The sequence below is a fragment of the Nelusetta ayraudi genome, unplaced genomic scaffold (assembly GCF_046127955.1).
Source record: "Nelusetta ayraudi isolate G7.1 ecotype Tasmania unplaced genomic scaffold, CSIRO-AGI_Nayr_v1 ptg000042l, whole genome shotgun sequence".
Taxonomy (NCBI): Eukaryota; Metazoa; Chordata; class Actinopteri; order Tetraodontiformes; family Monacanthidae; genus Nelusetta; species Nelusetta ayraudi.
The window spans coordinates 12,908,088-12,933,548 of record NW_027466092.1 but is presented as its reverse complement, the minus strand read 5'-3'; the positions used below and the strand labels follow the sequence as shown (position 1 = coordinate 12,933,548).

The 25,461-nt window shown below is 45.1% G+C and overlaps 1 protein-coding gene across 2 annotated transcripts in view; it reads left to right on the top strand.

Moving 5' to 3' along the window:
* itga3b (integrin, alpha 3b) overlaps positions 1 to 24,131 on the top strand; it is a 41,860-nt gene extending 17,729 nt beyond the window's left edge. For both annotated transcript variants that reach the window (XM_076034580.1, XM_076034579.1), the window contains exons 2-26: positions 10,199 to 10,326; positions 12,121 to 12,203; positions 12,858 to 13,104; positions 13,526 to 13,630; positions 13,717 to 13,921; positions 14,519 to 14,712; positions 15,181 to 15,269; positions 15,373 to 15,509; positions 16,080 to 16,166; positions 16,253 to 16,320; positions 16,439 to 16,593; positions 16,684 to 16,830; positions 16,955 to 17,052; positions 17,851 to 18,019; positions 18,179 to 18,253; positions 18,348 to 18,427; positions 18,822 to 18,899; positions 19,000 to 19,102; positions 19,308 to 19,487; positions 21,676 to 21,798; positions 22,063 to 22,176; positions 22,594 to 22,692; positions 22,779 to 22,904; positions 23,468 to 23,623; positions 23,993 to 24,131. In XM_076034580.1, coding sequence (XP_075890695.1) covers positions 10,308 to 10,326; positions 12,121 to 12,203; positions 12,858 to 13,104; positions 13,526 to 13,630; positions 13,717 to 13,921; positions 14,519 to 14,712; positions 15,181 to 15,269; positions 15,373 to 15,509; positions 16,080 to 16,166; positions 16,253 to 16,320; positions 16,439 to 16,593; positions 16,684 to 16,830; positions 16,955 to 17,052; positions 17,851 to 18,019; positions 18,179 to 18,253; positions 18,348 to 18,427; positions 18,822 to 18,899; positions 19,000 to 19,102; positions 19,308 to 19,487; positions 21,676 to 21,798; positions 22,063 to 22,176; positions 22,594 to 22,692; positions 22,779 to 22,904; positions 23,468 to 23,578 — 2,892 coding nt within the window. In that variant the 5' untranslated portion in view covers positions 10,199 to 10,307 and the 3' untranslated portion in view covers positions 23,579 to 23,623; positions 23,993 to 24,131. The remainder of the gene's footprint in view (positions 1 to 10,198; positions 10,327 to 12,120; positions 12,204 to 12,857; positions 13,105 to 13,525; positions 13,631 to 13,716; positions 13,922 to 14,518; positions 14,713 to 15,180; positions 15,270 to 15,372; positions 15,510 to 16,079; positions 16,167 to 16,252; positions 16,321 to 16,438; positions 16,594 to 16,683; positions 16,831 to 16,954; positions 17,053 to 17,850; positions 18,020 to 18,178; positions 18,254 to 18,347; positions 18,428 to 18,821; positions 18,900 to 18,999; positions 19,103 to 19,307; positions 19,488 to 21,675; positions 21,799 to 22,062; positions 22,177 to 22,593; positions 22,693 to 22,778; positions 22,905 to 23,467; positions 23,624 to 23,992) is intronic.
* Positions 24,132 to 25,461: the final 1,330 nt, after the last annotated feature.

The window sequence follows — 25,461 nt, the reverse complement described above, 5'->3', positions numbered from 1 at the left end:
TTTTTGCCGATCGGAATATGAAAAACGCATGAAATGACCAAGTGCAAACAGGGCCACAGATTGAGTCAGAGTTTACATGGAGCACCTCCTCGGCTCAAAACAAAGTAATGACTGCCTGCCATTTTTATATTAAATTGAAACTTCTGTCATCAGAGTTCCTCTTGTTGGATGCACCAATTGTACTGTTTTTATAAATGGACATTTTATTTTCCCAGGTATATAAACACCCCTTTGACATTTGGCTTTTTAAATACATTTTTGCAGTTGAAAATTGACCTTTAATGACTTGCAACGTATCCGGTATTAGTCCAAAGTGTCTTGTATCCAATTTTGTAACGAAAAGAATCCACTTTGTAATTTCAATGCCTTGTAATTTAGAGTGTGTGGCATTTAAAGAGCTCTATTGGCATGAAATTGGTTCGAAAGTGCATATTTGTCTCTTTTAGGTAGATAATGTCATGAAATTGAAACAACTGTGGTGTGTTGAGGTTTTACCCTGGCATAGAGGGAGGCGCCAGAAAACAGTGATTGACAATCGCATCATTTGCAATATCCTTTCTTACCATTCAATGCTACTAATTCTGACCCAGCTGGCCTTTAAGAAATAGTAACAGTCATAAAAACTAATGGAAATGAGAAGAAACTTGTTTGTTTTCACATTCGAAAATATAATATTGAAAGCTCTTTATTGGATCAGGAGTCAACTCATTGTTGTGGTTGAGGACCTCCCTAAAGTTAAGTGCAAGTTAGTCCTTAGTTACTGGGCCTAATATACATGGTATTCATTGCTTGAATCCAATTAGGTGGTAATGACTCCAGCTGCAGCCTGTGCAGCCGCAGAGTTGAATGACGGCTCCTAATAAACCTGCTGAAATGGATCCCAACGGGGACTCGGTGCCCCCCGCTAATCTCCACAGAGGAGATTCTCCACGGTGGCGTTTTCATCACAGATACCGGCAGTGAGGACTGTTTCCACCTTTTCACAAGTGAAAGAGGACCCCTCTCCTCCTCCCTGGCTTGTATAAATGCCCTGCAAGAGCATGACAAAAAAGCAGGAGCTGCCTTTTCTGGCCTCCGGGCTAATGAGGGGCTACCTGGAGCTAGGAAAACTATCTGGCTCAATGCCTTTCTCTCCTCGTGTCATTTATCTGTCTATCCTTGACGGGGAGTATTGCTTTACACCTGGTATGTGGAGGTCATTGTAAATGGTTAGATGTGGTCTGCAACGTGCAGAAAACTTTTTAAAGTGCAAAAAGAAATGCTAATTTTGTCTCACTGGTTCACTGCTGCTAATGTTCTCGCCTGAGCAAGTAGCTAAAAATGTTTGGCTGCGCTGGTTCACCATGAGATGGCCGAAACCATGGTGCGACGACAGCGTGTTAGCAGCGAAGCCGCCTGGTTCATTACAGCTGTGAGGTAACCCACCTGGAGCTGGGGTCAGAATGTCAAATGCTGTTGCTGATACAATGAGTCTCCAGTGAGCAGCCATGCCGTGGGAGTTTGCGGGGGACAGATGTTTGCATCGACAGGGGTCACTGAGAAACATGTGTCGAGGCGCCGTCCAGCTGTGTCAGGCTGGGTTTTTGGTAGCTAGCGTGTTTTTGTGTGTGTTAATCATGCGCAGCGTAGCTGGGGAGCCCAGCGTAATGCATGTAGCAACACCAAACGCTAACTGGGTAGGCGGGGTTAGCCGCACAGGTTATAACCTTGCAGCTAAATCACTGAAACTGCAAGTCAAAAGTTTTGCCAACATATGTTGGAAAGCTCCAAACCAAAGCGTTGTAGGACATGAGGACAACCAATCAGCGTCTTTTGGGAAAAAGCTAGGTTAGCTGGTAGCTCACTGAACTTCAGTAAAATGACACTTATATATAACACTTATATAATCAATACAGTCGCAATCAGGGGTTTCCTCGAATCAAATGGAGTGAATGTACAGATCCTGGCTGACCCTTTGTTCTTCTGGGTGGTTTTGGAGGGAACAGGCAGGAAGTGAGGCCTCATTGGTGGGGCTTTTGGAAGCTTAGGGAGGTGTGGTTTGAATGGCAGGCCATGCAGCTCAGTGAATCTGAAGCAGGAAGCGACTCCTCTGATATGGAAGACGATGAAGCACAGGACATGAGTGCAAGCCAAGCTGCTTCTGACCAGTGTAGTCATACTTGTTGTCGTTGTCATTGTCGTCCTCGTCGTCGTCCTCGTCAGAACTGGGTGGCATCTTTGCAATGACCAGAAAAAAAGCAAGTGTGCAGTTAAAGTCAACGCTACAGCAGGACACAGGCCTCACAAGAGTCATTTTTTTTACCTTCCATTTTTAACAACAATATGAACATTTTTGTTTTCCTTTATTGATATGCAAGATAAGTCCAAATGGATTCCAGGGAACACTCCTGGTACTGTGTCAGCTGAGTGCAGCCCGAGGGGGGAAATAACACAAAAACCCGCCGGACAAGTTTTTTGTTCTGCCTGATTAAAAGAGTGTGTGTTTATTTCTGGGAGATGACTCGTTGTGTTTAATTTGCCGGCGCGCCACCAAATGAGTTTGCTTTGTCGTTACTGTTTCACCAGGGGCAGATGGTGGTCTTCAAACAGGATGTTTGCCCAGCTGAGATGCCCTGTTTGGGCCGCTGCGTGCACTGGCCAACACAAAGGCAGACTGTGTTTTTATTTCACTTGGTGCGGCTCGCCCGCTCCGCCACTTTCCTTCATCTTTTGATGAGCACTAATGTATGCGATTCCCTCCCAGGGATGTTTTTTTTTCCTTCGCTAAATTAACATTCATCACAGTGACGCCAGCCGTTTAATTTCCACCCTTCCCCATTCTGATGTGGCAATCAGCCCGCCTCATCAACGACTGTCTGCTGTGTGAACCCGCAGACGGCCGGCAAGATGAAAACGTGGCTGAACAACAAACGGCCTGGGGAGACGACGTGTTTTTATCCTTCACTTGTTTTTTTCTGTGCGCGTTTGCTTTTGTTGACACCCTCTGTTGATCGTTGCAAATGGCTGCTGCTGTTGTCTGGATCTTCTTCTCCGAGTGTTTTTTTGTGGCAACAGAATGGTCACATTTAGGGGGCTGTGGTCACAGCTCTGTGATGTAGAATTTAACCATATCAGGCATCGTTAAAGTTTCATGTTTCAAATCATTTTTTCAAGTTTTTCAGAATAATATATGTTTCTTACCTTTATTTATTTATTTATTTTTAATCAATTTTTAAATGAAGTCAAAACAGACAATGTCACTAACAGGATTTACTGTAATTAGTGGGCAGTGTTTTGTAATAATATTATTATTATTATTGTTATTATTATTATTATTATTATTATTATTATTTTTATTTTTATTATTATTGTTATTTCATTATTATTTGTAATTATTATTCTTGAATATCTATACCACATATGTCTATATAGAATGATGGAATGAATGCATTTGTCCAAAATTCTCCCTTTTGCTGTCCTAGAATCACTTGTCAGTGCAAGAGGGCACTTCTTGTTTGCCTTGGCGATGGCAGTTGGAAAGACTTGTCATAAAATACATGATGTTGATAATGATATGATAATGAAAGGTGAACACTCTCCAACAGCCAGTTGCCTTACAGCTGTAAAACTGTGATAAATGACTTAATGCAAGGCTGCGTATTTACCACCATCTGTGCATCCTGCCGACTTCACCACCAACTGTCACTTGCTTTTTTCTGTTCGCCTGTGAATTCTGTAAAAGTTGTGGCATTATAAACACGGATGACCCAGCCTGATGGTGCTTTCTCTGATTTAATCAGAAACTTATTGAGTGATTTGTAAATGAAGAGTTGCATCGAGATTAGTTGAATGTGGCTGCCTGGGTCACTTCAGGAACCGTGGAGAACTTTGTTCAAAACCTCAAACTAAATGAGTAAACCATTAAGTTTAGTAAACCATGCAGTGCATTACCTATTTTTTTTTTTTTAGGCTAGTTCAGGGCTCAGGAACACGCACACTTCCTTTGAGTGCAGGTCTCTGTGAGCAACACTGGCAGTAGGTTGGTGTGTCACTGTTTGTCCGGACAACACTCATGCCATGTTCTGTACACCCCGCTACACACACACACACACACACACACACACACACACACACACACACACACACACACACACACACAGACAGCGTGTGTTAACAGCCGGGCGTGTTCCCTCTGAATAATGAGATAGCAACGTGCGTGCTCGTTGTTCCCTCATGTACAAAGGACGGATTTATCGTGTGGGGGGGGGGGGGGGGGGCAGCTGCTGTATTGAAAAGTGAAGCACCACCGACTGCACATAAAAACACTGCGGCTGGGGTGTCTTTCACCTCCAACATGCTTTCAGTCATTTCATGAAGTTCATTAGGGGAGTTGAACCGTCCCAGTCAGTCTGAAAACCCAGTGGCTGCGTTCAAAGTGATCTCCGTTCACTGGATGAGTGTTACTGAGACGCTGTGTGTGTGGTTTTCAAACACAGACAGTGGTGTGTGTGTGTGTGTGTGTGTGTGTGTGTGTGTGTGTGTGTGTGTGTGTGTGTGTGTGTGTGTGTGTGTGTCACCCATTGACTAGAGTTTTGCAGTCGGCGTGAGAGCTGATTGTGTTTTTAAAAACCGGCTCTTGTCTGCACTTGATTGCTAATGTTGCTCCTGATTGTGTTTTGTCTCTAACTGACTCAGCGGCATGCAGCCCGCCGGCTATCGCAGCGGGATCACGCCAACCTCGCTCCTATCTGGCTTCCTTTCTTCACGTCGGGCCCTCACCAATTTAAAAAGAAACACACACACTGACCTCAACTGAAGTACGCAAAGTGCTGCCTGCTCAGTTTTGAACCGCAGCCACCATGACCTTCATCTCTTCAGATGACGTCTCTCCCCCCAAACATCTTCCTGTGCAAACTCTTTCTTTTACCTCAAGTTATTGTGTAAACCAGTTTGCACTCGTGATGTGTCTGAACCTTGTGAATATTTCAACCCAGACATTCACCAGTCAGCAACTCCTCTCCTGTACTGCCGCCTGTTGACTGTTGCACAGCAGCTTCTGTACATGTGTGCGTCTCTATTTTTATGTTTAACACTACTCGTGTTGTGTCTCTTTACATCTGACGTGTCACTGCTAATTGCGCACCAGGCTGAAACATCGTAGAACCACATCCTGGAACTTGAGTGTTGAGGCGGATGTATCTGACTGAAAACTGTGTGCTGACAAATGTGGCGTGCACTGGTCATTCCAGGTGTCAATTTAATAGACAATAGAATTAAAGTATGCCCATCGCTCACTCTTTGCGTTTATTTGGGGCTCAATTAACCCCTTTTTTTGCCTTTATGTTTTTTATAAACAACATGTGAAATAGTGACCCGGTAGGGGGGTAAAAAAAAAAACAGGCCCTGAAGTTCTGCACCAGGAGGTTTGTTCTTTTTCCCTGCCCTGAGGCCTGCAGCCGCACCCTCGGCAACAAACAGCCCTCAGTCAGCCTTTTATCTGAGCCGGTGATCCATCAGCCTTCCAAGCGTGTGTGGCGTAGTCAAACACGCCGGAACACTTGAGAATTCAGAAAGCTTTCTGTCAAAGAATTCAAAGAGCCTCCTCTGAGAAGGAGTAGCAGCAGGCCGACAGGGCGAGGAGCTGCAGGTCGACGAGGCCGGCGGTTTCGACAGGCCCTGAGCTTTGCCCCATCATGCAGGGCCAAGCTGTGAGTCAGAGGTGGACGGAGCTGAGAGCAAAGCGGGGGAGGTTTAGATCGTGAGTCAGGAGCAAGTCAGGTGGGACAGTGAGAGAGAGTGAGGGGTGAGCGAGTGAGGGAACAGAGAGAGTGAGGGGTGAGAGAGTGAACGAGTGAGGGAACAGAGAGAGTGAGGGAACAGAGAGTGAGGGACAAGAGAGAGAGTGAGGGACAAGAGAGTGAGCGAGTGAGGGAACAGAGAGAGTGAGGGAACAGAGAGAGTGAGGGACGAGGGGGTGAGAGAGTGAGGGACGAGGGGGTGAGAGAGTGAGGGAACAGAGAGAGTGAAGGAACAGAGAGAGTGAAGGAACAGAGAGTGAGGGGTGAGAGAGTGAGGGAACAGAGAGAGTGAGGCAACAGAGAGTGAGGGACAAGAGAGAGAGTGAGGGACAAGAGAGTGAGCGAGTGAGGGAACAGAGAGAGTGAGGGAACAGAAAGAGTGAGGGACGAGGGGGTGAGAGAGTGAGGGACGAGAGAGTGAGGGACGAGGGGGTGAGAGAGTGAGGGACGCGAGAGTGTGTGTGTGTGTGTTTGTGTGTAGCCCTGATTAAGACTTGCAGATAGTTTGTCCCCTGTTTGCTTTGGTAAACAGCGCCGGTATAAACACAACTTCCTGCTGCTCTCTCTTCCCCTGAGAGTTTCCCAGGCGGCGGCAGCGACGGCAGGGTGAATGTTCACCAAGATCAGTCGCTCGGCAGAAAGGGGGGGCAGATTTCAACATGTCCTCAGAGGAGGAATGCAGATGGCGTTTGCCCTCCTTCCCTTTCCCTTCCCTTCCCTTCCCGTCTTTTCTCTCCTCCCGGGGCCTCTGACAGCCTGTTTATGAGGAGGTGATGAGCAGAGCTGGAGTTGGAGGGACGGTGCTGCTGCAGTCGGGGAGGGACAGGATGTGAGGTGTGTTTGCATGCTCGAGTTGACGCTCGTGTGACTCAACCACAGGTGATTAATTTTTTTTCATTTTGAGAGGCGGAGAGTGGACTGAGGACGTCTTTTGAAAATTGAGGTCATGAATGGAGGTTTTGACGCAGATATATTTAAAAAAAAACAATAATTCAATTCTGGCTCGTCACCGTCACGCTTGCAGGATGTTCTAAACGTTGGCATGTGTCTCGCAGCTCCAGTGGTTCTTGGAGTTTTACTACTGCGAGGCTGTTAAAAGTCTCTCGCTGGTTAAACAAACAGCGCTCAACATATTTGATTTAAAAGCAACTGACATTTTTATTATTTCAAAACAGACTCAAGCCACTCGCTCGCCACCTTTCTCAAGTTTGTTAGCCGGAGCAGCTAGCGGTGGCCTTCATTTTCAATGTTTAGACATGCGACCAGTCTGGCTTGACTCCGCCTGCAGACAAGCCAACAAGAACATTTTAAAGAGGGTTTTCTGCTCAAACGGGCCAGGTCGCGATGGTTTCATCTCATCTAAGGAGTTTGTGAAAAGGGGAGAAAAGTCAGATGGTGACTAGACAAACATTCTGCCTGAGATAGTCAAGTAGGCCGGTTCATAATTTGTTGCCGCTAGCCTGGGCAGGTTTCTGCAGCCCTGGGGCACGAATGTCGACATGAGCCATGCGTCACCACCTCGCAGCTGCTAGCACTGCAGTTCAACCTCCAACCAAATTCTCAAGTCTCTCTACAGGAAAACCACAACAGCCGTCAAGGAAAAAAATGTTTTAGTGAAACATTTAACTTCAGAAAATGAAAAAGAAGTGCAAAGTAAGCAAATCTCGTCAGCGTATTTATTGATTATCTTCCTTGGGCTCCTGAACTTGAACTTCCTGCTTCTGTCGGGGCCGAGGGGAAGTTCAGCGGTCAGAACGAGCCAGATCCCAGAGAGCTGAGGAACTCTGAGCAGTCCGGCTGCCGCGAAGGTCCCCCCCCCCGCCGTCCGTCAGGCCCGATGGCGCTGCTACGCAAACACAACTCACATAAAGACACTCATGGTGCTGTGAAGGCGGCAGAATGGATGTACGTGACATCATTGTGTGTGTGTGTGTGTGTGTGTGTGTGTGTGTGTGTGTGTGTGTGTGCCCTACTTTTTCTTTCTCTTTCTTTTTTTTCCCCCAAGTGTGCAAAGTTCATGCCGACTCGCCTCCAAGAGTTTTGCAACTCTCCCCCCCCCCCCCCCCCCCCTCTCTGTCTCTCTCTCGACCTCTTTCACTTCAAAGCGCTTCAGATACGCGACAAGGTGTTCCCACCAGCCCTGGACTGGCTGACCTTGTGAGGGAATGTTCTCAGCCGCTGTGCAGTTTGCAGCTGAAAAACACCGTAAGGGGCCTTGACCTCGGCCTGCAAATGCTGCTGCAGCTGAAGGAGAAGGAGAAGGAAAAGGAGAAGATTTGTGCAAACAAGAAGATTGGTGTCTGCTCTCACTGTCGAGTGCAGAACGGGGCCTCAGCTCCTCGCGCACGTCTGTCAGCCCCGAGAAGACGAAGCTGCAGAATCTCAGATGTTGTCAACGTCACGGCGTCATTACCTCGGCCGAGGGCCTCTTCCTCCAGCTCTCCTGCACACTGTCGACCCCGGGGGGCATCCCGCCTCCTCCTGCTTGTCATCACTGTGGCAAGATAATTGATTCGCTGCTGACGATGCCCATCTGGTAGCAGATAAAGGAGGGAGAGGAGGGCGGGGTGTCAGGGTCGGGTGGTGGGGGCGTGGCGGGGGGTTAATTGCACCTTTACGTTTCGCACGATGCGGACGCTGCCAGCCCCAGGGTTGGAAAAAGGAATTGTTGAGCGGGCAGCTCGGTTAAGCTGCTGTTTTGTAACAACATAAGAAGGCCTCTGTGACTGAGCCCCGGCCTGAATGACCTCTTTACCAGGTCGTAATGAGGGCAAAGAAATCCGTGCCGAGACGGCGCTCTGCTCGTCTCCCACGTGGAAGTTTTAAATCAGTAACTCAATCATGGGCGGAAACAACATCACATGACACGCGGGCGATGGCGACCCCGGGCCGACCCTCCGAGCCTCCCCGTGTCCATGCCGCGCATCAAAGGGGGGAAACGTGTGTGTTGCCGCGCAGGTTGTTTCTCGTGCTTGCAGCGAGTGTGCATGTCAGGTTGAGTAGAGCCTCACTCAGTCTGCGTGGCTCAGAGCCCCGGTGGGTCTCCAACCTTTTTTGCACCACATGATGTGAGACAATATTTTCATGGACCTGCATAAAAACTATGGTATTTTCTAAATATAATAATAAACATGAATCCACCGTGTACACGTTTGGAACTTTATTAGCAGCGTCCAACATTGCGACAACAACATAACATGAGCAAGGTACGCTTTTCTTTCTCAATACTCGAAAAGCTGCCGGTCTTTTAATGCAGGTGCTCGGTCTCTGTGTGGCGAAGCTGCTTTGAAGGCTTCCTTGCCTCATTAGAGAGCCGGTCGGCGCATGTTAAGCAGAGTGGGCTTGTTGCATAGAAATCTTCTGTCAAGATAGTGAAGTTAGTGGTAGGACTCCTGGTCTTGTCTGTTAAATGTTGCTTTCTTTCTCATGTTGCTAGCTAGCTCACTGGTTTGTGGGATTAATCTAGTGGTAACGTTTCACGTGACCGAGACAAGCGCCATAGATGGATGTAACAGAGAGAAATCCATAATTTTTCAAAATAAAATTGTTCAGATTCAGAAAGTAAATAAAACGGTGTTAATTTAACGGAAGTTAATTATTATTTACGTTCGGCCCAGTACCAAATGACCCACGGACCAGTACCGGTCCGTGGCCTGGGGGTTTGGAACCGCTGATTCAGAAGACTCACTGCCAATCCAGTGAGCGCTGGCAAAGGTATCAGGGTGAAATATCTGGGATGTTTATGTCGCTACTGCATCGGTGAGATCACCATCCCGTCACGTTATCACTCCCCGAGCAGGAATTTAAGAGCTGTGACTCATTAGTGTCATTTTATCAGTGAGGCACCGTCGCCCTTATTAATCCTCCCTAATCAGCTCATGCAAGTAAAGTCGCCGCCTCCTGCCATTTGTTTGCCCGCCAGCCTCACGTCCAGCCCGACACCAACCAGGAAGTCGCTTCCAGGAAGCCTGGAGCGAGTCGAGCACCGCACTGCACGATCACGGTTGTCGGCACCTCTCCATTCGAGAAGTGGAGCTAATACGTCTTGTGCTGACAGTGAACATGGCGGCCGCAGTAATCCTCCCACTTCAGGAGTTGTGTTGCGTGTCAAAAGGTGCCGATTGTCCATCAAAAAAAATAGCGCGTGTGTGTGTGTGGTGGTGGTGGGGGGGCCTCAGTCTTGTCTTGGGTGGCTCCACTCACTCCCAGGTCACATGACGTGGCTCAGCCGGGTGAACCACATTTAAGGAAATGCTGCAATTCAGATTCACTTCGACGGAGCAGCAGCGTTGTTTAGTCTGGAAGGATCAGCCTTCAGCGCAGCGTCGGCCTGTTGCGTCGGCCCAGATGCTGACAAAAGCTCCGATATGATCTCACGATTTTTATCTTAACTCCCGTCTGCCTGTCTGTGTGTTCTTCAGGCTGCTGGCTGGAGCGCCCAAAGAAAAGTCCCTGTCGCTGCAGAATGTGGACGAAACGGGCGCCGTCTACTCCTGCCCCATCACCACAGACAGGAGCGACTGCACCAGGATGGACCTGGTCACCTCAAGTAAGCACATAAAAAGAGTCGTTCCTTGCCTGGGTCTCGTTCGTGAGTCGTTCATGTGAACCTGGAGGTTGCAGACACAGGACGAGGGAAAGGAGGACAGAAAGGAATTAACGCACACATGCACACACACACACACACACACACGCACGCAAACACACACAAAAGCAGGCCGAGAATGTCACGCTGTGCACGGCTGTTAATTATCCCAGTTTAGAGTACAAACATGCTAATACTTGGCACCAAACAAAAACTGTTTAAGCTGATTTGGAGGCTGCTATTTGGGCAGGAACTTATAATTTGAGAAGACTGTGGGACCAGATTTCATTCGGCTCATGAGGGTGGCAAAGTTTCTGAACTTTGGCTCGTCTGCCACACTAAAGAAAAGAGCTGTTTCAATTGTAGCACTGTATTGTTGTGTGTGCATTTGTTTGTTTGTGTGTGTGTATGTGTGTGTGTACATATATGTATACACACACACAAATACATACTGTATGTATATATATATATATATGTACTGTATACACTAACTGTCAAAAGTTTGGACACACCTTCTCATGCATTTTTTTTTATCTTTACATCCTTCTACAGTGCAGATAGAGACTGAAGACATCAAATACATGAGCAAGATATATGTAATTATGCAGCAAAGAAAAACTTGTTAAATAACCTGTTAAATATGCTTTTTATGAAAGGTGGCTACTTTGAAGAATTTAAATATAAAACGTGTTTGAGTTATTTCAAATGTATTGTTTCCTACATAATTCCATGTGTGTTTATATGTAGTTTTGATGCCTTCAGTGAGAAACTGCAATGTCATGAGAATGAAAGAAAAGACATTCAATTCATAAGTTGTGTCCAAACGTTTGACTGTTAGTGTAAATGCATATACATTTATATGTGGTTGCCAGCTGCCCCATAAAATCCTAGAAAAAAACCCAAGAAGAAAGACAGGAAGTGACTGCTGCTAATATGATTAGCTTAAATGCTACAGTCGACTTTCCGCCTTAAAAGATCAACGCTGAAGACATTTTTTTTCAAGTTGAAATTGTTGAATGTGAAGGTTCGATTTACTCTGTACCACAAATGTGAGACAACTCACCTGTCACACCAGGTTACAAGTCATCCCTCAAAACTATGAATTTGAACCTCACGGAAAATGAAGTCAACATGGTTTCTGTTCATGAGTTTTAACAGGCCAACTTGCTCTCAGTATGGCGAGTTATTTGACCCAAACGTGATGCATAAAAACACAACCAAGTGATGAAATCTGTGACAGAGGCTGAAATCAATATAACTTACTTCCTTTTTTCAGGCTAAAGTGTGTCAACACAAAACAAATCAAAGAAAAAAAAATCCTTTTACATTTACTGCAGTCACTACAGGAGCTCCTGTGGTGAAACTATTTCTTAATGAAAGGTTATGGGGCTATGAATTGATAGAGTTGGCTGCTATAGCTGGAGGTGAAGAGGCTTCCCCTCAGGCTAAAAGTAAGAAGCGTAATAACAGGATTCGGCGTCACTTGTGATGTTCAGGTTGAAGTTGCCTGCATTTTTGTGGCTAGTCTGGGTGTTATCAGCCCCAATGACGGTTTACTGTTCCCGAAGTCAGAAGAAGTCATTCTTATGCCTTAATCATAGAGGGGACTCTCTTTTTGTTTTGTTTCGTAGCGCGTCATGACAGTAACATTTCTGGCCATGAGCTCTCCTGGATTGTTTGTCTTTCTCATAGTCGCTGTTCAGAAATGGATACCAGGTTTTCTCTAAATGCAACATCCCGTTCTCGATCCCTCCGCAGCGACTCCGTCTGAGATGGTGGAGGGCATGTGGCTGGGCGTGACGGTGGCCAGTCAGAGGAACCTGTCGGCGGGCCGCGTGCTGGTGAGTTGACGTCCCCCCTTTGTTTTATTCTGTTAGCCGGAGGAAGCAGGTGGCACATTATGTGGCCTTGCATTTATTGTCAGGCTTGTAGGTGAGTTTCAAAGGCTTTATGGTCCAATATCTCGCTGTCGAGCGTGACTCACCGGGCCGCCTGTTACAGAGCGAAGCGAGCAGATGTTGCACTGTGGGGCAAAGACGCTCTCAAGATAACCGGGCCTAACAAAATTAACAAAGGTTGTAAATAAGATTTTGAAATAAATATCAGCTGATTCAATTTGTTTGTTGCTGTAAAACTGCAACACAAGCTCAAATGTCCTGTTTCATGCCATTGTGCCGATCGAATGACAGTTGAGTGAAGAAGAAAACTGAAGGCAACCTGAACTGAATTGTTCTCTGCTCAAATTTCCTGTCAATGAATTTCTTTGTTTTTTTTTTTGTTTGCATTTCCACTTGCATTTTCAACAATTTTGAATAATGGAATAAAAGCAAAAGCAAAGGCATTTTTAACTCATCAGCAGAGGTTGCCGCAGCTATTGAGTCAATTAGGCCTACACAAAACACTACAATCCTTTAAGAGTATCGTCATCGTGCTCATGGCATTCAACCTGTTGCACAATCACATCTTTTTGCACATCTTTACACATCTAATCCCAGGCGTGCGGCCACCGCTACGTGAAGATCACCCGCGGCGGCGAAGAGCAGCGCAGGATGGTCGGGAAGTGCTACGTCCGCAGCAACGACCTGACCTACGACCAGAACGACCACTGGCAGACCTCCAGCTACGAGGTGTGCAACCCCAACTCGGACATGCATTTCGAGGGCATGTGCAACATGGGCATCTCGGCAGGCATGACGGACAACGACGTCTACATCGGCTCCCCCGGCAGCTACCTGTGGCAAGGTGAGCACTGAGGCACCAATGGCAGGGAGGGAGGGGGCGGGGGGTTCCACTAGCCTGCGGAGTGTAGAAACAACGGACCTGCCTCATTTATAAGATAAATTGGGAGACGGACCTCTCATTGAGCCCTGACTTATCAATTTGACCGTACATCATCTCTATTTAAAATCAACATTTTCTTTATTAAGTTTTTCAAATTTGACTTTTCAGCAAACATTTACCAGCAAAGAATCAGAAAGCACTCTGTGCTTTACTTGAATATCAGTTGGGGGTTTTTCCCGAGCCAACTGCTCCGCCTCCACCGGCTGTACGAATCTGCTAAATCCTAGTGTCGGCTTGGCGCACCGCTGGGATTGATCTCTGTCTGGGTGAAAGCTTTGCTCGAGACGCGAGGTTGTCCTCTAACTGTGCCTCGTTCCTGAAGGAAACGTCCACGTAACGTGGAGGGACCCCGATCCAGCCAACGCCTGGGACTATGTGGACACAGACTTCGAGCAGCTCACCAAACAGAAACGCTACAGTTACATGGGTAAACACGCCGCATGTGTTTTCTTTCTTTCTATATTTCTATTCAGATCTTTTTTGAAAACAACCTAAGTCGCTTCTCCTCCGCAGGTTACTCCGTGCTGGAGGAGAAGAAGCTGCTGAGCCGGGACGCCTACACGGTGGTGACGGGGTCTCCTCGGGACGAGGCCAAGGGCTCCGTCACACTGGGGACCAAGACGGACAAGATTATCGATCCGACGCTCACCATCCCTGGGCAACAAGTTGGATCCTACTTTGGCAGCAGCCTGGCTGTCACCGACCTCAACAACGACGAGTGAGCCTCCTCGTCCCTCATCCATTTATTCCTTCTCATCGTGTTCTTGGTTTTTAGTGAAAATTTGGGTCGGGCCTGAATAAAAAGTAGCTTTTTTTGGCCCGTGTTTTTCACTCCGGGGTGACTTGAAATGCTTCTTGAGAGTCATTTAACTGGGAAATGGTTTCCCATCATGACCGATCGCGATACAAATACACAGCAGTGACGGAGGGAAAAGAGATGCACGCGTGTGTCGGTGAGGAGCATGTAGCTGCGGCTGTTGATGTGTGAGACAACACAAACAGTAACAGTTAACAGTAACTTCTTTGAATTTACAATTCATTTTACAATAATAAAATAACACATAACAAATAACAATAAATAACACAGAATGACCTGATTATTGCATGATGTTAACAGCGATAGGGTTTAGGCTGCATCTTAGGTCCCTCTCAACACAAACCGTCTCTCAACTTACGATCTTTGAAGCTCTTCAAGATCTGCAATTAAAAGCACTGGAAATGTTGCTGCATTGAATTCTGGGGATCTCTGATCAGACAAAAAAATTCTCTGCTTTGCATGACCCGACATGTTAACGTGTTCGACTCTCCCGCACAGCTGGAACGACCTCATCGTGGGCGCTCCCTTTTACTTTGACCGCAAGGAGTTCCAGGGAGGAGCCGTCTACATCTTCATGAACGAGAATGGCTCTTTTCAAAAGAGCGCCACCGTGGTGCTGAAAGGCCCCACGACGTCCGGTTTCGGCATGGCGGTGGCGGCCATCGGTGACATCAACCAGGACGGGTTCCAGGGTATGAGCAGCATCTGTACAGTTTAGGGGCGACTAATTTAAACACACACCTTCAAACTTGTTCTTTTCAATGAATCACAGCAGAATAAAGCAACATTTTGGGTAGGTAAATGGCATTTCTGTCCGCCTTAGTGTGTGGTTTCGTATGCAAGTGCTGCCTCCTGTCTCAAAGTAGCATTTTGCTGCCACCTAGAGATCTCATACTTTAACAATCAGTTACATTTTTTAATTTATGAACGAGTTTAGGGGATTCATTTTCTTATTATTTTTTAAAGGCCCATTTATTATTTCATAATAACAAACTGACGTGAAGACAGTTATGATTTTGTCATTTTTGTCATTTGATTTTTTTTTTTAACCTCACCTTGTTGCCATGTGTGTGATTGGATCAAGTGAAGCAGCTGTGCTATGCCTGCTCTCACACCTGCCTGTGTGTTAGCATTCAATTTTTCCCCCCCACCATGTGCAGACTTTGCAGTGGGAGCTCCGTTCCACGACACAGGGAAGGTCTACATATGGGTGGGGAGTAAAAAGGGAATCTCAGAAGAACCCAGTCAGGTGAATATCTCACAATACAGCACATTATATCGTCGCGTTAAAGGTGCAACCAAAAGCGTCTGGTTTACGGTGTTGCTCGCCTTTGCTTTACTGCCCCCTGCAGGTGATAGAGGGCAAGTCGGTGGGAAACGGCGGGTTTAAGACCTTTGGGTACTCAATCAGTGGAGGGTTGGACATGGACGACAACAGCTACCCAGACATCTTGGTGGGCTCCCTGGACGACAGCATAGCCCTGCTCAGGTACAAACACGGGACATAAACTGAGTGGCACCATTGGTAGGAAACTAAAAACCCATCATTTTAAGTGGTCCAGGCTATTCTAACTCATTAAGTCAGAGCAGTTCAAATCATTGTTAATACTGAAAGTGTGTGACGCTTCATCTTTTCACAGCAGGTGGAGACTTTTTGTTTACTGATAATTATGATTTGTATTTGCATGTTGAGCAGGTCAATTTGTTGCATGGGTTGAGTTTGAGAGTTGAGAAAAGATGTGAGCATGAGTGGGACATCAGAAAACAGCAATTAACGTCTGGCTAGCTTATTAGATAGGTAGGTAGGTAGGTAGGTAGATAGCAGACTAGAATAAATAGCAAATGTTTGTAATATTCTTTTTTACCACTAGATGCTGCTATACACCAGGCCTTTAATTTTGTTATATTGTTGAAAAAAATGTTTTCTCAAACGATAACTAGGAAACGTAACAGGGAAGATATTCTGTTGTGACGGTAATACATGGGTTTATTTCAGATGGTTGAGCTATAATTTAGTTGCACACTGATTCCAGCATATTGTCTGTTTCATACATTTCAGGGCTCGTCCAGTCATCCACTTAACCAAGAGTTTTAGTGTAGAGCCGCCGATTGTAGATCCCAACAACTGTCCTGAAAACAAACCATGGTGAGATGTCTTAACAAAATCAGTCTCTTTTATCATCTGTAGTGTTTGGGAATAAAAATATCTGTCCTTTTATCTCTTTTTTGCAGCATCGAGGTAAAAATGTGTCTGTCTTTCACACTGAGTAATGGAAACAAAGACTTCAAGAAAAATATCAGTGAGCTGAAATTACTTTGAAACCGCGTCATTCATCATTTGAATTCAAATCTTTATTTCAAGTATCTTTTTTGTGAATACATTCTCTGAAATCTGCTTTGTGTCTTTGCCCTGCAAAGCCATAAAGTACACGGTGGAGGCCGACATGTTGAGGAGAAACCCTCGGGTTCGCTTTAAGGACGGCAACGGTGACACCAGCACTGGCTTCTTGAGCTTGCCGTCGTCAAAAACCAATTCAAACGCCCAGTGTAAAACTCTGCAACTCTTTGTACTGGTACGATTTTGAGCTTGTCAGTTTTGGTGGTATTGCATTTACAGTCTTGTGGTTTGTATCGTTGAGACATGTGAGAACCGTGTTCCCCAGGCGCCTGTCAGGGACAAACTGGACCCGGTGGTCTTTTCCCTCAACTTATCCATCCATGAACAGAAGCCCAAATCCAGACGAGCGCTGCAAAACCTGGACTCCTTCCCAATTTTCAGCCAAGAGCAGAAACTCACTCAGAGAAATGAGGTGTGGAATATTAAATGATCAATACTGTCATCAATCCCAGCTTCATCACTGTGAAGGAAGATTGTATTGATCGATCGACTCCCGTCTGTGACGTGTGTTTCATCTGCGGTTTCATTCCCTGCAGATTAACTTCCTGAAGGAATGTGGCTTGGATAACAAATGCAGCAGCAACCTGCAGATGACGGCCCAGTTTATTGACAAACGGGACAGGCCGTATCCCAAGTAAGTAATAGTTTCTATTGTAAAGCCACCACAGCAAAAAAACTAAAAACTTTGTATTGATAAAGACACATCCAGGCTGTTGTAAATATGTAAATATGTCCTCTGTGTGTGTGATTTTTTTCTCCTGCTCCTCGTTTACTGACTGGGTCAGCAGGATCATGGTGGTGTGTGAATTCATGAAAGGGTAGCACAGCACAGTATCAATTTAACATTGCTGATAACATAGCAACATAGGAGCTGACTTTGTGATTTAGAGGAAAACAAAACAATATGACAGAATCACTATGAGTGGCAGTGAAGAAATATTGATGATCGTTGGCTTGAAAATGCTTCGAGAAAAAAACGCAATACTCAGCAATGTGTTTTGCTCCATTGTGGGTTCAGGATTCTATGTGTCATGTTTGTTTATTTTTTACAAGGCCATGGAAGTTCACAGACGCACTGCCTGGTTTTAACATCCTGCTGGCTCAGCTCAAGTTATACAGAGTGGATAAAAGTTAATAATGAAAATCCAGTTACTTTTATGCACTGTGTTGGTTTTCTGTGCATTTGGACTTGGCCTCTGGTTACCTCATTCTGACATGCCAGCGCCTATGAATTGTGGGTAATTCCCTCAGGCAGAATCTGCAAATGCAGATGACTTATGGAAAGCGGTGATAAAATGCTTAAGATGAATGCTAATTCACTCTTTGATTCACCACACAGAGCAATACATATGACATTACACAATGAAATTTCTGTTTTTTTTTTGTTTTTTTTCTTATTTGAAATAGAACCATCATGTATTCTTGTGTGTAGGCAGGGTAAATTCCAGGTCCTTGAGTTCACCCAAAGCATGAAGATAATCAAGATGATGGTGGAGGTTACCAACTTTCCAGCTGCTGGTAAACTGGCCGAAGACGCCCATCAGGCCACGCTCAACATCACCGTCCCAGGGGCACTCGTATACTCGGGTGTCAGGTCCTCGGTACGTCCACAGGGGGCAGCACACCCATCATTTTCTCCCTGTCAGCCATTCATAAAATTTTCATTCAGCAATTATCTATCTGTCTATCTGTCTATCTTAGTTTATCTTTTCATGTTGTGACTTTTTTCAATACTAAACCTACCTTGACCATGTGTTCAGGATCATGATGTGGAATGCTTTGGACAAAACATAGTGATTTGTGAGCTGGGAAACCCACTCAGAGGCAACGAAAAGGTAGCTTGCCCTGGTTTATCTCTCATCTTTATTTTTTATTTTTTTTCACTATTTTAATTGATTTGTACTCTGAGCACCATGCTGCCTTCATCAGGTTTCCCTGGTCGTCAAGTGGGAGACAACTGGGATCGATCTGTTCACAAAAGAGATCCAGTCGCAGCTGCTTTTGTCCACGTAAGAGCTTGAAATCACGCTGAACCTTCATTGATAGCAAGATTAATGCCATTGATTGGGAGGGAAGAAGAAGGGCTGACGTTAGGATGAGAGCATTCGGGAAGGGTGAAAAGGGATGAGGAAGGTATGGATGAAGAGCAGAAGGGAGGACAGTTGAGGGAAGGATGAAGGGGATAGGAAGGAAGGGGAGGAAGAAATGAGCGATGGGGGGAGCAAGGAGGTTAAGGATAAGCATGACACGGGTTCGGAATCAGAATCAAATGTAGTGGGAAGTTGTTGACTAGGCAGATAATGAGTGGTCTGGATCAGCTCCTAAACCCAGTCAACCAGTTGCCAACATTAACTTCTAGTTCTGGAAACAACCCTAACTTTTGTGCTCATGTCGCATCTTCAGTGTCAGCGAGCAGGATGACCTGACCACTTTGCCCATCACCCTGCTGATTGAAAACATCATCTCACCCAGCTTCAGCATGTGAGTTCCTTCTCTGATTGTAAATGCAGTGAGAGTTCACGAATGACACGGAGAGCGAAAAGTTTCCAGCATTTGTCACAAACTGCCTCACTCTGACCAGAGAGAATCCGGTGGTGCAGACACAGTTTGGTGGGACGGTGATGGGCGAGTCAGCCATGGTCAACACCAGTGACGTGGGCAGTCTGGTAGAGTTCACCTTCAATGTGAGTCACCTCCACTGTCAGACCTTCACGATTGTACACTACATCAATGAGATGCACACATTTTTAACCAAATTTCACCTCCATCCTGGTTCATTGCCTTAGCATCCTGAACATTTAGCAGATTTAAAGTCAAAGCTGTGAGTGTCCTTTTGTCATCTTTTATTTTATGTCCTGGATTTCTGGCAACCTTTTCTGACTCTATTAGGTGGCCATGAGGGGAGATCCACTTGGAGACTTGGGCACACTGGCTGTGGAGTTTGAGTGGCCCTACGAGGTCGCCAACGGCAAGTGGCTCCTCTACCTGACCGATATTGTGGTGGAATCAGGAGAGTCCAAGAGTGAATGCAGACCTCCAGGAGAAATGGTCAACCTGCTGAACCTCACTGTAAGTCTTCTGATAGGCTCTGTATTAAAGGCCCAATGTAATTTTCAGGTCTTTAATTTACACATAACATTCTCCAGTGATTGCAGTCTTGCATAGGGCTATTGATGATGATGATGATGATGATAATAATAATGATCCTCCTCATCACCATCATCGTCCTGATAGGGGCGTCAGGGTAGGGTTGGGGATTGGGTTAGCATTAGGTTTAAGGGCAGGGTTAGGGGTTGCCATTAGCATTATGTATGCAACGGTACAGTTTTCTCACTGTTCAGTATGCGTCACAGTTTTTGAGCTACAGTAATGGTACGCTTTCAATATCTTGATAATATAAAATTTATCAGACTAGCAAATGCAATATTGTATAGGAAAAATAATCCCTAACCCCAAGCACACCATATAATCAAACCACAAACTTTATTTAAAAAAAAACAAAAAAAAACAACAACTGTGCACTATCAGATCAAAAATATAAAACCACAGAAATGACCTATAAAGTTTATGAATATCCTATAAAGAAACTAAATTTTAACCCACTCAGCTGAGTCAAGACATTTTCACTTTATAAGGCTGAGGCGGGTGAAATCACGTATGATTGGATTTTTTTTAAATCCATTTATATGGGTATAATATTACACAATATTGTGGACTCAGAGATCTAATATTGATACGTTAGGCAAACGCATATGTTACGTAACCTGCACGCCCCCCGACGCAGACATCACACAAGCTGCAATAACGAGTGAAATCATTTAACTGCGGGACCAGCGGGTGGTCAGAAAGCCCGCACCGCTAGTCTCAGCTCCTCCTGGGTCCACTTGCACAACATGCGCGGCTCATGTCCACGTAGAGGAGAGTTTAGGATCAGCCAAAGTGTTTCTTGTACGCGTGTTTCATTCACATGGGTGTTTTGTGAGCCAGAATGCACACATCTTTTGAAAGTGGATCCTGATGAAGCAACTAAATCTTTAAATGCTACTCTTGCATATACATGTTGTTGTTTTTTTAAGAAATTACAGCATAGCCCTGCCTCTATTTTACACTGTGTTCAATGCCTAAAACAATAACAATGATAAATCACAGTGGGATTCATTCAAAGTTCTACTTTGTAGTTGCAACAGAAAAACGTCTCTTTTCTTGGTGCATCTTTTTTTTGTCAGCATTGTCTTCTTCCTATTATTTTTCTCTGTCTATATGAATTTCTTTAAATTCCAAGAGAATTATGTACATTTATTTTTCCTTGTGTTTGTGGACAAAAAATTTCTTGATAGGATTTCATGTTCACAGAGAATGTTTTTTCTCCATGTGGACAAGGCGTAAACCTTTATCCTTTAAGGTGCCATATAATAGAGATGCATACCAGATACACAGGCAACTGAGAAAAATGTAAACTACAGTGGGAATGTTTGTGTGCTGAAAGCCATGTGTGTATTCTGTAATGTATCACCTGACCTTTGATACTTGACACTCTCTCATGTTTAATTAGTTTAACAAACTTTGCAACAAAAACAAGCTTTTGTCTTTTTGTTATTTTACTTCTGCCCACACATTGCTCATAAACACTGCGAAAGTTTCCAATAATAGAAAAACCACAGGCTTATTTTAATGCTAGAAGGAACCCACTTGTTTGAAGAAACTCTTGACGCATGCCGCATCAGTTTTGAACCTCCAGAGGCTGAGCAAAGTTATGCTACTTTGGCATTATGCCATTATTCCTACAGAGTTCTGGCATGCCAGCCTATTGAAGCTCATTTTGTTGATTTTCCTCCCAGGTTGTGAGATTTATTCATTTAACCCAACAAGCAAACTCTTGTCGAACTTTAAAGCCAGCAGGTCGGTCACATGAACTGCAATTCATCCCGACTAAAGAGCCGGGGAAGCATGACCAAACGCAAGCAGAAATAAAGTTGTGTCGAAACGTTCTGCGAGCCAAACCGCAGCTGGGCATGAAAATATATCTCGGAAGAAAAGAAAGTAGTTACAGTGTCGCCACATATAAACTTACAGAGCCGCAAATAGAAAGCCATGGTGCATGTTGGCCACATATAGACCCGAGAAATGACAACACTGCGTCAGGGAGAAATTGCTCATGCCTTCATCTGGACCGGTAATTACAGCAGACGCTGTGATGTCACGTCTGCGTCTTCGCTGCTTCTCTCTCATTTTCTCCTTTGTGTCTCCCTGCGTCCAGTTGTCAGACAGCGGCCCGAAGCGCAGCAAACGCGAGGTCTTGGGCGACGGTTCCACTCAGCCGTATCCTGAGACGCAGCAATCCATCACCCTGCTCTCTCCTCGCAAAGAGACCCACCTGTTGGTGAGTGAAGAGGGATTCACAGGCACTCACAAAGCCAGCAGAGCCAAAAATGGGCAAATCAACTACAGCTGTGCCAATGGCCCAACAGCTCGAGTTGCTAAAGAGCCAAAAAAAACAACTACTGCTCCTGGACGCCACCCTCACAAGTTTCTTTATACTCCAAAATTCTACATTTGTATTCTGTGAAGAAAATCAGAAAACAAATTGCTATCACTCTCCATGTTTGCACACTTGCAGGTTTTAATTCATTGATATTTCTTAAAGGATTGCACCAAACAGACGGCACGCTGTGTGACATTTACCTGCCCGCTGCTCAACATGACTAAAGAGGCCAAGATCATCGTCCGCTCGCGCCTGTGGAACAGCACCATGCTGGAGGTGAGCGCACCTGGTTTAAATGCAACACACATGTTCATTTGATGTGCACTGTATTTATAAAAAAAAAAAAAGGACATTTGTGTTTATTTACAGTAGCAATAAAGATCTCAGATCAGTTTTGTTCTGTTTTTTAATTAAATATTCTTTTTTTTTTTTTTTTTACAATATACATCATTGAATTCCTCCTGCGTTAAACTAACTAACTAACCAAGTATATCTAATTCATAGCCTGCTCCCTGGCCATTGACTCCAGTTGTAAATGTGCATGACAGGGGAAAGCCGACTCATTTTTTCCACTTACTTTCGGAGATTATCTAAATTCTTATTTAATTTGTTACATTATTGCATGTTTATTTGCACATCTGGATTTTTTGTAATGCTGTTTGTGTGTTTGCGTGTGTGTTTGTGTATCTGCAGGACTATGCCAATGCTCTAAGGGTCACAGTCAGAGGTCAAGCCACGCTGAAGCTCATTACAGATGTACCCACCATCAAGATGGACAGTCAGACACACATGGTGCGTGATGATGATGATGATGATGATGGTGGTGGTGGTGATGATGATGATGATGATGATGATGACAGTCTCCCTCTCTCCGGTAGTTCTCAGTAGAAATAGGGCCAGTGGAGGGGGTGGAGGTTCCCTACGAGCTCCCGCTGTGGATCATCATCTCTGCGGCCGTTGCAGGAATTGTGCTCCTGGGAATAATCATTCTCATCTTGTGGAAGGTGAGGCTGGCTGACACCAGAGTACAGATGTCAGACAGACCCACACTCAGTTTAAACTGGGGTGTTTGAGTGAAGGGCTGTGTTCCAAACCGTATGTACACATCATGTGCAATGTTCAAATGTAGCGTTAGGAAATAGCAAGAGTGGAAATCTGTCACAGAAACCAAATGGCCACTAAAATGTGCCTGGAGCTTGCTAGCTAGCTAGCGGTTACTAGCTAACCTGATAGTTTGCTTCTGAGACGTCACCAATTGTGGCATTTGTTGAATATTTTTTGGACAGCTTAGAGTGCACAAATTTACTTTTTCATTTATAAATGACTTTAGATTTCTGTTTTTTTGTGTGTGTGTGTTTTTGCACTTACACACTCAGATTAGAAGTTACATCACGCAGAAGCAGAAGGACAATTTGGAAACACACCAGCTTGTTTAGAGTCTCCCCACGTGAAATATGACTTTGAACCCAAAGCAGCCACGTTGTCTGTGGGTTAGCTGACATGCTTTTGACTGATCTGTACCGTTGGTGTGGAGCCGGTGGTCTAACCTCACACCCTCCTCCCCCAGTGTGGCTTCTTCCAGAGGGCCAACAGGAGGGAGATGTATGAGGCCAAGGCCCAGAAGGCTGAGATGAAGATCCAGCCCTCTGAAACAGAGAGGCTGACCGACGACTACTGAGGACCCCACTGGTCCCCCGACAGCACACACCAGTGGGGCTTCTGGGTAAAAAAAACAACAAACAAACGAAAAAAAAAAACTAAAATCCAAATTGGGATCCTTCTTTGCAAACTAAAGCTCTGAGCTTGGGGTGCGATTCGGGTCTTTTGCTGCACTCCACTTTGTCCTCTCTTGTCGGCTCTGCTCCTGCCTTCACTTCAGGCTGCTTGTTCTGCCGCTGATTTTCATATCTCCCTCGTCTCTGCCTGCTGTTGTCCCCCTTCAAGTGTCCTCAGCGCTGGGTTTTTAACTCTTCTTCTCAGCTATGGAATCCTGATTCTCCTCCTTGACAAGCAATAGCTAGCGCTCCCTCTTTCATCTCTCTCACGTCTCCATCTCTCTCCCGCCCCTTTCCCATCCCCCCCCCGCCCACAGCTCGGATTCTTCAGGAGGGCCGTCTACTACCGGATAATGCCAAAGCACCAGGGGGTGAAAATTCGCAGGGCTGAGCGCTATCAGTTCAATCTGGATTTTCAGTCCGAGGACTCACGGAAAAAGTACTGGATCACAAACTGGACGGAGATGCAGCAATATTACTACTGAGGCCTTTTTCCTTTGGGACCCTGATGCACTCGCTGTCACGCTGGTTTGACGTGGACCTTAAAAAGACCTCTGGGCTTGGTCAAGACTCACGGACAACAGGCCCAGTGCACGGATCAGCTGTGGATAGTGTTTCTTTTTTTCTTTTTCTTTTTTAGCTTCTTTAAATTGTCTTAATTTTTTTCAGTGCAATAAACTGATTTGATTCAGAGATTGTATTTTGTTAAGTATTTTTCATGAGCGCGCCATTGTACATTGACATTAGGGCTGCGTTTGTGAGTAAATTGTAATTTGTGTCATATTTTTATGAATTTCCTTTTTTTTTTTTTTTCGAAATCCTTTCTAATTTTCCACCCGTGTTTCATTTTTCACCGTGTTCCACTTCCTCCTCGCTAATTGGAGGAGCTGCGTCTGTTGAATTTTTCTCTATTTGTTTGTCTTTGGCCAGTTGTCACTTCTGTTGTCTTTAAAAAATGGTGCCTCTAAATCTCAACCAGTAGATTTGCCTGCATGAATCTTGGTTAGAATGCAAAATTAAAAAAAAAAAACTTTGTATGCCACAAAACCAACATGACATCATTGAAAGGGAAAAATGTTAAAGGTACGCAGAAACCTGAGCACTCATTGGGGTGTGGGGGGGAGGGGTAATTCTTTGCTTCTTGATGATTTTTATGATGTGATGAAACGAAGTCACTTGATTTTTATTTATTGTTTTGCTTTTTTTTATTTTATAGATATATAAAATCAGATATCAGATACAGGAGGTCGCGCACACTGGATTAAATAATACTTGGACTCCATGTATGTCCAAAGGGCGTGTGAGCCTTGACGTGCTTACATAAGTGTACATAGTGATGGTTTATGTTTGATTGACTGAATGAATGGATATGTTATCTGTGTGTATGTTTTATTGCTCCTGAGCAGCGCTTTTATTTTTTTTTTCAACAAAAGACAGCTGGATTATTTCCCAATGCGATGAAACAACCTGCAGCGCTGAGAGCAAAGTGAACAAAGAGTCGGTGAACAGACAGGAGAGTTTGCTACACGTCCGCAGCGTCTCCGCCACCTGATCCCGGGCTGCTGAAACTCAGCTCTGCTCTCTGTGGATGGTGATTCTCTTTACAGCTTGATTGCAGTGTAATTAAAGCGTTTTTAACAACCCGTCGCAGTTCCATTCTTGCCTGTCATTTATTTTATCCGTGTATTTTATACACTTTTGTGACGAGTGCTTTGTCAAAGTTCGTTTTGTGTGGGTGTGTCTGGGTTCGTGAGTCACCTTTGCCAAGTACCTGATTTGTTGGGTT